The following is a 13,375-nucleotide window of genomic DNA, read 5'->3' as shown; positions in this document are numbered from 1 at the left end:
AAGTAACATTTGTGTTTTATTTTTAGCGTCTCAAAAACTGGGAAATCCGAGAGAGAAAAAAAGCCAGAGATTATGAAAAGGAAGCTGAAAGGGAGGAGGAAAGAAGCAGGGATATGGTATGTTGTATTGAAAGGTTGTCTGATTTCAGACTCATTACTTTTGTTTTACAGCAACTGATTTTTTTTTTTTTTACCTGTCCTATAACAGGCCAAAGAAGCCAAAAGATTGAAGGAATTTTTAGAAGATTATGATGATGACAGAGATGATCCAAAGTATTACAGGTAGTTTGATTATACTGTCAGTTTACCATCACATATCAAACTGTGAATGTATAGTGATTTGTAATACAACCATTTTGTGGTAGGGAGAATATGCTTGTGGGTGTCTTTTGTGTTCATTACAGAGCACCTTGTGTTTTGCATACTTAGAAGAAAAAGCCCGGCAAGCCTCTTTGTTAAAACATGGAAATACCCTGAGCTGTATACAGTAGCAGAGACTCTGTAGTGGACTTTGCCTTGCTTTTGCTAGTTACAGGGCGATGATGTGAAGCGAATTAAATATGCTTTCAGAAATCTTTTTGTTTGCATAGGTGTATCAATCTTTTCTTGCTGAGAAGAATTGTAAGAATATCGCATGTTTTTTCCAGATGTAGGCTTCATTTTACTACTGCTGGCACTTTTTTTGTAATATACTGATATTACCTTTTTAAACACTCATTTGTAATACTGCACCTCAATAAACAATATGTACTTATATTGCAGAGGGAGTGCACTCCAGAAGCGGCTAAGGGACAGGGAAAAGGAGATTGAAGCAGATGAACGGGATAGAAAACGAGAGAAAGAAGAACTTGAAGAAATCAGGCAGCGCTTGTTGGCTGAGGGACACCCAGACCCAGATGCTGAACTCCAGAGGGTCAGTTCTAAGTTGGTTTTTGTTTTGTTTTTTTCAGGAGCTTAAAATTGGGATTTTATTCTGCAAAAACACCACCTCCCTGTATGCAGAAACTCTGCTTCTTTATTGTCCTATGTTGGGGCCTACGCCAGTATTAACTTCAGCACCCAATGAGTGTTTATGATCAAATTTGACGTTACTGTGTCATGAAGTTGCTTAGATGGTAAAATAACATTGAAAAGCAGCTGTAAAATGTATAAATATGCATATTGGCAAAGAGACTGTGAAATGTATGCTTTAAGCTGAAATAGATGTTAAATAATTGACTTATACTGGCTTAGCAATGTATGGTCTTGTGATGAATGAGTGTCATCAATTTGTCTCCACTGGGCAGCTTATTACAATGTACAAGTCAAATGAATTGAACTTAGCTCAATAAAAGAGGTAAAAAGTAGGGATGTTCAGATACCAGTGCTAATACTTGGCATTGTCACAAGAACTACCACGGTTGCAGCGGTTAGAGCTAGGACCTGGCTCTGGTACTCCACCGCTGTCCTGAAATCATTATTCTGTATTGTTTTAGAAAAACTGTCACATGGCAATAAACAAAAATGTATCAGTACTTGTATCTGTAAGTACTTGTACTTGAAAAAATGGTATTGGTGCATTCCTTATATATATTTTAAAAAAAAATCATACATTAAAACGGGTACACAAAACCCAGGAGCTCCGTGTGCTCCTTACAAATGACGGCTGCCTCCTAAATTTTGAATTTTTCTCTAGTCTAGGAGCTGGAAAAGTATCTCCATGTACTTGTACTGAGTACGGCACTTGGTATCTGAACATCCCTAGAAGGATCCCTTATTGACTTGAGCTGGCAATCAGGCATTACCCTCCTGAAATGTCATGACCGTATCGAGGACATAGTCCTTCGACCTCAATTCAATCATTAAGTAGTGATCTGCTTCCCGCTAACTTGCTTATGTTTCTCTATTGTCTGCACAGTGCACTAACCTGCATACTGACCACTAGACACAAATATGTATGTTAATGCACTGATCCTTTGTGAAGAGGGCAGCAATTTGAGTTTAGTAATGTCCTTTATAGTTGCTTCGGCAACACATTTGGCGTGCAGAGTCAGAAGCTTGATGAATGAAACATGCAGAGCGTAACCACTGTACTCGGTTCATAGTTTTCTTCATAAACCGGTTTATCCCTTGTTCACACAGCTTTCACACACTCCTTCAAATGTGGATTTTCCGCCCTTCCTTGAACCTTTTGAAGGCTAAGGGTTTACATCCGCATCTTTTGCATGTCATCTGTCCTGATAGTTACACATGACTGATCAGAGTGGCTTTTATAACTTAAAAACGGGTTTAAGATGGGATAATTCAATCCGGCAGATAACGGCAATAAGTGGACATTGTGTGTTTCTATTATTCATGTCTTTATTAAAATGAAGTTCTATAGCAACTAGACAGAAGGAAATACTTGCCAGTGCCCAATCAATTCTGGCTGCCGCCTCAGCCTCACTGTTTAACATTTTTTCCATGGCTCTCTCTGAGTCAGAGACAGCAAGTCTGTTCCACTCATACCGCTGTAGAACCTTGCTTTGGATGGGAGTAACAATATTTTGTTTGAAGTCTATTGTAAGCCTTTATTCTACAAATAATGTATGTGAACGCTTAGGAATATGCTTGTGCATTTGTAATTTAATCTGTAATTAATCTATTTTATATTTGATGTTTAGATGGAACAAGAGGCCGAGAGGCGTCGACAGCCTCCACAGATTAAGCCTCAGCCAGAATCTGAAGAGGAGGAGGAGGAGAAACCTGTAAGAGAATTGAAGGTTGAAGAACAGGTGGAAGAGGAGGAGGAGCCTGAACCAAAGCCTTGCCTTAAGCCCACCATGAGGCCTATTAGCTCTGCTCCATCTGTCTCATCTGGTAGTGGACATGCAACCCCTAATTCTCCAGGGGATGAGTCTCCATGTGGAATCATCATTCCACATGAGAATTCACCAGAGCAACAGCCACAAGAAGAGTACCGGCCAAAAATAGGCCTGAGCCTCAAATTAGGTGAGTAATGCGTTTCTTGTACTAAGTGTGTCTGTGTGTGTCTTGTAGCTATTTTCTGGATATTGACATCTTATAACTTATGGTTCTTTTAGGAGCCTCCAGCAGTCCGAGTCAGACAAATGTTGCAAAAAGGAAGAAACTGCCAGTAGATAGTGTATTTAATAAATTTGAGGATGAAGATAGCGATGAGGTGCCACGAAAGAGAAAGCTGGTTCCCCTGGATTACGGCGATGACGACAAAGCTTCAGCCAAAAATAATGTGAACACAGAAGAGAAACGCAAACATATCAAGAGTCTGATTGAAAAAATACCTACAGCTAAACCAGAGCTGTTTGCTTATCCTTTGGACTGGTCCATTGTAGACACTGTGAGTGTGCATTTGTGCTTTCAGCTACACATAGCAGTTGCTGATAGACAACGTCATCTGTCTGACCATATATATGTATTTCTCTCCCGTTCATTGAAGGACACAGGGCAACAGATCGTAGATCCTGAATGGTAGGGTATATCGCCACCTGCAGGAGTAGGACGCTAGGCACATAACAAAAAGACAAGACAGCCTAGGGGCCGCCCCTGCTGGTGGCCCAACCCCTCACTTGCTGACAAGTCTCCAGTTTTTTGCCTAGCGTCAGGAGTAAGGAGCTAAAAAATTTTCTCTGGGAATTTTTTCTTTTTGTATTATATTTATAGATAACTAGCACTTTATGCTTTAAAATGTAAGAATCCTGCTTATCAGCAGATATCACCATACCTGCTCTTACCTAGAAAGGCCTCTAATTTCACTGGTATAGGCTACAATTTCCATGACTGCCTCCTTGCTTTACCACTGAGGCACATCTTATTTGGCCTGTTACTATATTATGTTGATAGTACTCGTTTTACCGCATTGTGTTGTATTGCCATTCATTTTTGCCACAAGAAGAGTACCGGCCAAAAATAGGCCTGAGCCTCAAATTAGGTGAGTAATGCGTTTCTTGTACTAAGTGTGTCTGTGTGTGTCTTGTAGCTATTTTCTGGATATTGACATCTTATAACTTATGGTTCTTTTAGGAGCCTCCAGCAGTCCGAGTCAGACAAATGTTGCAAAAAGGAAGAAACTGCCAGTAGATAGTGTATTTAATAAATTTGAGGATGAAGATAGCGATGAGGTGCCACGAAAGAGAAAGCTGGTTCCCCTGGATTACGGCGATGACGACAAAGCTTCAGCCAAAAATAATGTGAACACAGAAGAGAAACGCAAACATATCAAGAGTCTGATTGAAAAAATACCTACAGCTAAACCAGAGCTGTTTGCTTATCCTTTGGACTGGTCCATTGTAGACACTGTGAGTGTGCATTTGTGCTTTCAGCTACACATAGCAGTTGCTGATAGACAACGTCATCTGTCTGACCATATATATGTATTTCTCTCCCGTTCATTGAAGGACACAGGGCAACAGATCGTAGATCCTGAATGGTAGGGTATATCGCCACCTGCAGGAGTAGGACGCTAGGCACATAACAAAAAGACAAGACAGCCTAGGGGCCGCCCCTGCTGGTGGCCCAACCCCTCACTTGCTGACAAGTCTCCAGTTTTTTGCCTAGCGTCAGGAGTAAGGAGCTAAAAAATTTTCTCTGGGAATTTTTTCTTTTTGTATTATATTTATAGATAACTAGCACTTTATGCTTTAAAATGTAAGAATCCTGCTTATCAGCAGATATCACCATACCTGCTCTTACCTAGAAAGGCCTCTAATTTCACTGGTATAGGCTACAATTTCCATGACTGCCTCCTTGCTTTACCACTGAGGCACATCTTATTTGGCCTGTTACTATATTATGTTGATAGTACTCGTTTTACCGCATTGTGTTGTATTGCCATTCATTTTAAATTGTTCCCTATCAGACTTGCATTTGAAGTGCACCAGAAGAGAATGTTCTGGCTAATTGAGGCGATAGCGGGCATCTTGTAATTGTGTCACAATCCCTGGCTACGCATTGTGGCTATGATGTTTGAATTACAAGAGCAGTGTAACACTTAAAAACAAATTGGCAGTGGCAGATCTTGTTTCTCAAATGGGACGATTTCTGATGCAGAATGGTTATTTAAAAATCACATTTGACCTTAGTAGGGAACATGTCAGTATTCCTAAGTCACATTCAGGATCATGTATGAAAGTGCAGGGTCTTTTTGGCATGAAAGGAGGACTGTAGCAGACATCTGCAGCTTATACATGACCTAGATTATTTTGTGTAATAAACTTCCTCTTGCATGCTGTGAATACAATAAGACTATTCCTTAGCTCCTTCATGACTGAAAGCAGAGCCAGTCTAGGTGACATGGTCTGTGACTCGGTTGAATTGTGTTTTGTTAATTAGGGACTACAGACTACTGTTTTCAATCACAGGCCCAGTCAGAGACTTGCAGCATTAAGGTAGAATCTGCAAAGTTTAATATTGTGCTGTACAACCAAGGAATGAAGGAGCGGCTATGTATGTAATTATCCATATAGAGTTACAATCCCTATGTACAAGCAAGGTTTTACTGCAGTAACACAAATTGATACAATTATTTACATTAAGCTGATAATTATGATCATTAAGTTGATTTATCATGTACATCTAAAGGGGAAAAAACTACGTCTGCCTTTGAGTACTGTATACCTCCAGATCCTGTCACTTTGCGGTGTAAAACACATTGAAATATATTTTGAATAATACATTACTAGAACATTTGTATTGTATGGAATCATTTCAGGAATATTAATGCATATAATCTATTTTCCTACTTCAGACATTAATGGAGCGAAGAATTAGGCCCTGGATCAATAAGAAGATCATAGAGTACATTGGTGAAGAAGAAGCAACTCTAGTTGATTTTGTATGTTCAAAGGTAAGGCATTTAAATGCATGTAGGTCAATGCATCCTATATTACTCATTCATATAGCGGTAATACTAAGCTTCAGATATTAGGCTTTTTGCATGTCCCTGCCACAAAGGATCTTGAATCTGGTGTCCCTGACCGTCATTTGACAGGTCAACAGGGAACAGTCAGTCATTTAATAGTATTTTTTCTACATTGTAGCAGGAATGTAAAAAACCTAAAACCGGTAGAAATGGAGACGGCGTACGTACTTTATGCCGATAGTGCTGCTGGTAAGAATTCAGTCCAGAACTTCAGTACTCGGTTACAGCACTAAACCCCATGGATTTTTGTCTCTACTTTAGTGGGTATTTTAACGGTCAGTAGAAAAATGTACGATAGTGTGCAGGTACGTTTTTTAGTTTTTGTAAAGCAGAAATTTTCAGAAGGCATGATGGTCAACATTTCTGGGTTCAATTTTTAAACTGTTTGTTTTTGTTTATAGTTCTTGTATACTTTATGTATACCCTTTTTTTACAAATTGTTTAATCCATGACATAGGATTCCCAGAGCACTAGCATTAGCAGCCTGTCTCGTGATTGACTTTCTCTGACGGAAACTTCACACTTGAAGTTTCTGAAAAAGAGAATGAGTCCCTGGGCAATGAGCAAAAAGCTCCGTCATCTGGCTTAAGTATACAAAATATTTGACATATTTCATTTACATGACTTGTTTTCTGTATTTTCTAACCATATTACAAACAATGTGCAAAAGATCTTTAGATCACCATTAACAGAATTGTGTGACTATTCCGCAGTAAATCTCGCATAATGGTCCCATGTCATAACTAATGAATTCCATTTTCTCTTCTAGGTAATGGCACACAGCTCTCCGCAAAGTATATTGGATGATGTTGCAATGGTAAGTGCACATATATTGAAGAAATTAAGGAATTCCATATATTAGAAGAGAAGCTGAACTGTTCTAGGTGGACTGCCACATCTAAATACACGTGTACTTGAAAAAAACAAACCAAAAAACTTGTACAAGTGTAGGATACGTTCTTGACTTTTACCAAATACAAGCCTGGGAATTTACTGCAAACCATATAATTTTTATTAAATTACATATCGTGACTCCTTAAATGCTTCATATGACTTTTTAAAAATAGAGGGTCATGGGGAGCAGAATGAGGCATTGGTTGGGCTCACCTACAACTGGCAGCTATTTCCCCTATCCACTGCTAGCACATACAGACAGCTTTCATGCCTTGTTTTGTTGTACCCCCCCTCCCCAATAGATCCGCTGTGAACCATGTCAGGATTTGAGGACACTGGATTGGTGCAATGGAGGAAAGCACTAAAAACCCTTTTTGAGAAACACCCTCCTATCCCCATTAAGTCACAAGACACATATATGGGAGCTAGTTATTGCAGGCCTTATCCTTAAAAATGCTAGTTGCCTGCTGTCAGTTTTGTTACCGACCTGGAAAAAGTGAATGTTTAAAATAAAAATGTCTTAAACTGCACCAAGGTCAGTGGCTCAGTAAGCATAGAAGTGAAAGGAAAGTTAAATTCTCTCATGACAGGCGTTCTTTCTGGGAAAATGGAAATCTTAGTGGTAATTTGCTGATGTCTAGCGTTTTAAAATGGCTACTTGACACAGTTGAATGGTTTTATGGGTAATTGTAGGCTGCTTTTTATTATTTCTGATTACCAGAAGCAGAGAATTTTCTTAATGCACTTTGTCAACTATCAGTGTTTGTCTGGGAATCAAAAGCAAGCCTAAACACTGAAATTGTGTTACTTCTAGGTAGCAGATTACCTTTTTATTTGATTTTCTTTTTCCGTTTTAGGTCCTTGATGAAGAAGCTGAAGTATTCATAGTTAAAATGTGGCGGTTACTAATTTATGAAACCGAAGCAAAGAAGATCGGTCTTGTGAAGTAAAACGTGGCATACTGGCTTCATTACCCAAATGTATTGGGCACCATCCAATCTTTGCTGTCGGGGCCAACAAAACATTGAACTGTAAAATGCAGTCCCAGATTCCTAAGTTATCTGCGACCACAGAATTGGTGCACCAAGTAAACCAGTGTCTTACTGGTACGGTTTAAAATATTCAGCTGCTGTACAATGGTCTCTTTGGTAACAATGTTTGTCCATACTCTTGTACATATTAAAATAACAATTTTTTGCAATTTGTTCGCACTTATGTACCTATTGAATAACAGCAGGATGAATGGCTGATGTCCTTCTAAATGTAGGGTTTAAAAAAGTCACCGTGTCTTCTTTTTTGGTTTCTGTATTTATTGCTGCAAAATTACTTTACATTTGTACAAGGCATGGCTGGTTGGAAATCTGGCAATATTTTTCCCTTATCGTGTTGTAAATATATATTTTTTTTTTCTTACAATCCCATTTTCTGAAAGGGAGACAGTTAAAATCTTTATGTCTAATTCTGCATAGGGGTTAATTTTTCCTGCCAACAAGTGATCCCATTTCCTCCACCCCATCTTTGATCTGAGTAAGCTATATCTCATATAAAAAGCTGAGTGCCTAATTGGCAGGCCCTATTGTATTGCACCTTTTTTTAAAAAGTGTGACAAGTGGCTGCAACATTCTTCCCTTGTCAGTTCTAATTTTTTATTCCTTTTTTTTTTTTATTGCTCATTATTTAATAAACAACCGGCCTGGCTGCTTGCAGTCAAGTCATGTTGTCCAAAAATAAAACATTGTTTTGTACTTTTTTTATTAGCATTGTTCTCCTTATACATGTATAGGAGGGTTCGTGTGAATATGTCAGCAATAATTGCTGAACTCTTGAGCACGTTTTTAAGTTATCTCAGAAAGCCCATGAAAAAGAATCCAGGACATGGTTGAAATATATAAAACCTTTAAAACACTGGCATTTAGCACTATGAAGAACTGTGTATAAATGCCATTGTTAATACCTTTTTTTTTAAATGACCTACTTGCTATTGAATGTAAGGACCAGTGATGTTCTCCTAGTTAGCAAAATCGTGTCTGTTGGAGAATGTCTTTTGTGCGCATCCATGAGTTACAGCTCACCTTTTGTCAGCATATACTTGGGTTGAACTCTGTTATTCCCATCCACTCCGATGGAACTAAACCTTGGTGTATCTTTTTGTGTAGGCTTAATGTACATCTGACCAATATTTATTTACCATTGGGACTGATTAACAAATGAATATGACCTGCTGTTTTTGTAAACTGCTGCGATAAGTCTGTATTTAAGGCATCGGTTTATCTAATATGTCGAAGCTGTGATCTATAATTGCCAGATACCTTGCATTTGCAAACTGTGTTAAGCCACTGAAGGCTCGCTCTGTAAATAATTCAGACATTAAAGTGTATATATTTGATACGTGGGCTTAGCGTCTTACAAGGTTTCCAATCCGGACTTTTTGAAAATCAATAACCGTACTAATATGTAAGCTCACAAGAAGATGGTACTGTTTTAATAAAATTCTGAAAACCTTGGTACAAAAATAGCTTAGAGACTGTTACTGGGCAAATAGGGGGGCAAACTGCTACAGATCTGAAGGAGCATTCAGCAGCCCCCCAAATAGGGTTGCCACCTGCCCCGGATGCACCTGGACAATCTGGGTTTTGATTCCTGTATGTGCTGTCTGGGTTTCAGCTGGCCTGAAACCCGGAAACAGGACTCAAAGCCCGGACTGTCCAGGTGAATCCGGGACAGGTGGCAACCCTACGCCCCAATTCTTGCCGTCACCGCTTCCTGAAAGTGCCAAAGTTTGCTGTCCTCCTTTCTGCCCCCTGTGGGCCAGTGATGCTGCCCATCAGTGACAAGCCTGTAGAAATGTGTGTGGATGAAGCTAATTGGCAAGTTCTGACACTACCAGCAACTGTCAGCATGGCTCATCGTGACAAAGGTTTGCCTGCATTTCATACCTGCTACAGTTTGCTGTCTTCCCCAGTGACAGAATCGCTTTAAAGGTGCAGTAACTTAAACTTGAAAGTAGCCAGTAACATGTTAAATGATTCTTAATGAAAATGTTAATCTAAACAAAGCAAAAAAAATCTGTTAATAGTATGAAACAGAAAATAAAGGGATATGTTACATGTGAATGGAAAAGCTACTTAGAAACTAGGGTGCTGTTTATGATTCAAGCAACTAGAATACCTAAGCAGTATATTGAAATGTTTGGACAGATGCACCATATTGTGTTACAAGTTTGTGTTTTTTTTCTCGTCCATGGAGGCACAACCTTGGGTTATACTGCTGACTACAGGGGGAGTTCACACTCGGTGCCCATTCTTAGCTCATTTTGTGAGTAGGCTGGACAAGCTGAGTACTGGTAGCTACCTGGTTTTCATAGGTCACTAAGAGCCTTTAAAATTCCTAGTTCTCTGCTGGTTTCCGCCACTGAAGGGGTTAATGCTGTGCTATTAGCTAGGTAGTGTGTCACATGCTCTTTGCTTCTATACAGTGTGGGCAAAGCATCTCCTTGTTGCTTCTCCTGAATGCAAAGATTTACGTAGAACTTCAATCTGGTCCTGCTGGCTGCCTACAGCGACTTTGGTTACTAACTTCTGATCCTCATCTGACATCAGCTGTGTTTTGTGCATAGCCAAGGCCCTTACCTCTTCCTTGAGCTTTATGTTGCCTGATCACCACACGAATGCAACATATGTGATTGCGGGGGGGGCGAGAGAGAGACAGTCCCGCTGTATTGGGTGACTCTCTGCTAATGGCTCTGAGGCTGTTTGCAGCATTCCCACTGATCGTGTCAACGTCTGCTGCCTGGAATAATCTTGCCCTCTCCTCTTTGGAAGTCTGTTCTGTCATCAGAGCCCTCTTTAGCTCTGTTGGCTGAGGTTTTTACTACAGCTCTGCAAGTTTTTATAGCTCAAATCACCGAGTCATTTTTGGACTTTAACTGTAGAGGTCACGACTGCACTACCATACCTAGTCCTGCCAATTATCTGATTTCCCCTTGGCAGCTTTTGAGCCATCGGCTGAAGAGACTGTCTCCAAGTCACTCCTGTCCCTGTCTGACAAGCTTTCCCTGGAACATTGCAGTCTACTGCTATTACTCCCAAATTAAGAGACTATTTGGTTTGTTATCAATGTGGTGGTCACCACATGTCACTAGATCAGCCTGTTACTTCCAACAGTGCTGTTTTCTAGTCTTGGTCATTTAAAGCTGCAAAGGCTTTCCCATTGCACCTGATTTTTCTATGGAGGATTGGTGTTTCCAATCTCCTTCTTTATGGAGATTGGAAACACCGATGAGTTGGCTGAAATTCGAGCGGTGTATGGCCAGCTTTACTATTCCATTAGAAGACACTTAAGACATAAGACCTGTGTTTAGGAACCTAACTAAAAAGTGATTTGGAAGCCCTCTGTAGGACTCTGTTATCACTGGCGGGCCATTCCCTTCACCCCATCATAGCTGTGACTTTACTTTGTCAGACATGACTTCAAAATCTCTTAAGGAAGCTCACAATTGCTTTGTTTGATCCCTTGATTAATTTTAGGCAACAATGGTTAGTTTGTTTCTTGCATGTAAAATATGGGAAATGGCAATGAAGGTTGTTTTGAATTTAGAAATGGGGTGTAATCCTACCACACCAGAATTCAATAAAATAAATTACAGAGAATAAGCAAATCTCAATATATGGCACATTTATAGTGACAAACCCAGGAGTTAAATCTTTAAAATGCATTTTAAGTGCCTTCGCTATTAACAAAAATGTATCTCATTTTTTGATCCTCAAATCATCTCTGAATTGTTGCCGACACTGTTCTTTCTTCAGGAGGGTGGCTACTTTTGTTCCCCATGGTCCCTGTGTGTGTTGTAAAGTAGCCACTGCTCCAAGCTCACTCCCGTGGTGGACTAAAATCTCACTTTTAGTTTACCAATTTGTATTGAGATTGTAGTCTGTCACGGGAGCGAACTTGGAGTGGTGGCTACTTTTATAACACGCACAGAGACCATGGGGAACGAAAGTAGCCACCCTCCAGAAGGAAAGACAGTGTCATCATGAATTCAGAGATGGATTTGAGTATCTACAGCCGCGTGGTAACAAAAATGTATCTTATTTGTATGATAGTTACGGTACTTGAATGCTTTTTTTTTTTTAAGATTCAAATTATGCAATAAACCCTGCTGCAAACTTTGCCAACATGTGACAAGAATACAGCACGTCACAATAACAAAACTTACACCATTAACCGCTTGAAGACCAGGTGTTTAGACCCCCTTCCTGGCCAGGCCATTTTTCAGTATTCAGCGCTGCGGTACTTTGACTGACATTTATTCCGTCATGCAACGCTGTACTGAAATTAATTTTATACAATTTTTGGGGGACAGATGGAGCTTTCTTTTGGTGGTATTTAATCACCACTGCGGGTTTTATTTTTTACTATATTCAGGAGAAATTACTGAAAATTTTGGGAAAAAGTTTTTTTTACATTATGTTATAAAACAACCAATATTACCCACTTTTTTGGTAAAATATAAAAGACGGGGTCACGTCGGGTAAATAGACACCAAACATGTCAAGCTTAAAAATTGCGCGCACTCGCAAAAAACTAGCATACCCAAAATTGGCCATAGGCGACGCTTTAAAAGCTTTTACAGCTCATCAGTCTAGTGTTATCAGTGATTGATGGCCCTAGAACTATTGCTCTCATTCCGACGTTCGCGGCGATATGTAACATGTGCGGCGTAATGGGCGCAATCGTCGTTTTCACAGGTATGTGCACCTGACGCATGTTTACATGCGTGTATGTAGGGGTGGGGAATTTAAAAAAAATTGTTTTTTTTTCAATTTTTTTTGTGTAACTTTAAAAAAAATTTGGGGGAAAACTTTAACTTTATTGCGATCACAGAGGGGGCTGAGAAACCCCCATAAGTGATAGCAAAAGAGGTGACAGGTCCTCTTTATGGAGACATCAGGGGTCTCCAAGACCCCTAATGTCACCTAGGACCCCCCTGAAGAAGCTGATGAAGTAGAGATCTGCTTCATCAGCTTCTCTCCAGCATCTGAAGCTGGAGAGTGACACGAGAATGTGGAAGTGATGTAATTTTTTTTTTTAATTTCGGTTTATTGGATTTTTCAGGTAATATACAAAAAAACACAATACAATAACGGGGTAGATTATCAGTGCAATCAATATATAACAGTATTTTAGTGAGTCAATGCCCCGCGTGTCGGACAGACACTAACAAGGGGGAAGAAAATGACTTGGGGGGTCGACAAGACAGGGTGGGGTAAGGATTAGGGAACAAGACCATACATGGGCAGAATCCTCTGCTTTACAATAAGTGCCGCAAATACGGCAGCAGATGCCTTTTCACGGGGCCAAGGGCTATATACGTTTGTATAGGCTTGTAACCTGAGCCAGCACTACAGGAAGAGGCCCTGAGCTGAAAAGGGAAGTTCTCCCCAAGCATGAGAAGACATGAGGATTTAAAAGGAAGAGCAGCAAAGAAGGGAAACTACCATGGATTACAGTAAGGCACACATTACAGTATTGGTTTATGTTAAAAAAATCTGAGGGTTTAATGTCA

General features: G+C 39.8%; 1 protein-coding gene across 3 annotated transcripts in view; it reads left to right on the top strand.

Annotated features, from left to right (window-relative positions):
- Positions 1–7,802, top strand: part of RBM25 (RNA binding motif protein 25) — a 41,490-nt gene extending 33,688 nt beyond the window's left edge. For all 3 annotated transcript variants that reach the window (XM_018561632.1, XM_018561633.1, XM_018561634.1), the window contains 8 exons: positions 27–116; positions 208–281; positions 762–912; positions 2,642–2,969; positions 3,062–3,336; positions 5,743–5,841; positions 6,686–6,733; positions 7,668–7,802. In XM_018561632.1, the coding sequence (XP_018417134.1) occupies positions 27–116; positions 208–281; positions 762–912; positions 2,642–2,969; positions 3,062–3,336; positions 5,743–5,841; positions 6,686–6,733; positions 7,668–7,760 (1,158 nt within the window). In that variant the 3' untranslated portion in view covers positions 7,761–7,802. The remainder of the gene's footprint in view (positions 1–26; positions 117–207; positions 282–761; positions 913–2,641; positions 2,970–3,061; positions 3,337–5,742; positions 5,842–6,685; positions 6,734–7,667) is intronic.
- Positions 7,803–13,375: the final 5,573 nt, after the last annotated feature.

Source organism: Nanorana parkeri, unplaced genomic scaffold (genome assembly GCF_000935625.1).
Source record: "Nanorana parkeri isolate BGI_ZX_2015 unplaced genomic scaffold, ASM93562v1 scaffold535, whole genome shotgun sequence".
In the NCBI taxonomy this organism is placed as follows: Eukaryota; Metazoa; Chordata; class Amphibia; order Anura; family Dicroglossidae; genus Nanorana; species Nanorana parkeri.
Note: the sequence above shows the minus strand (reverse complement) of the source record. Positions and strands in the feature narration are given on the sequence as shown.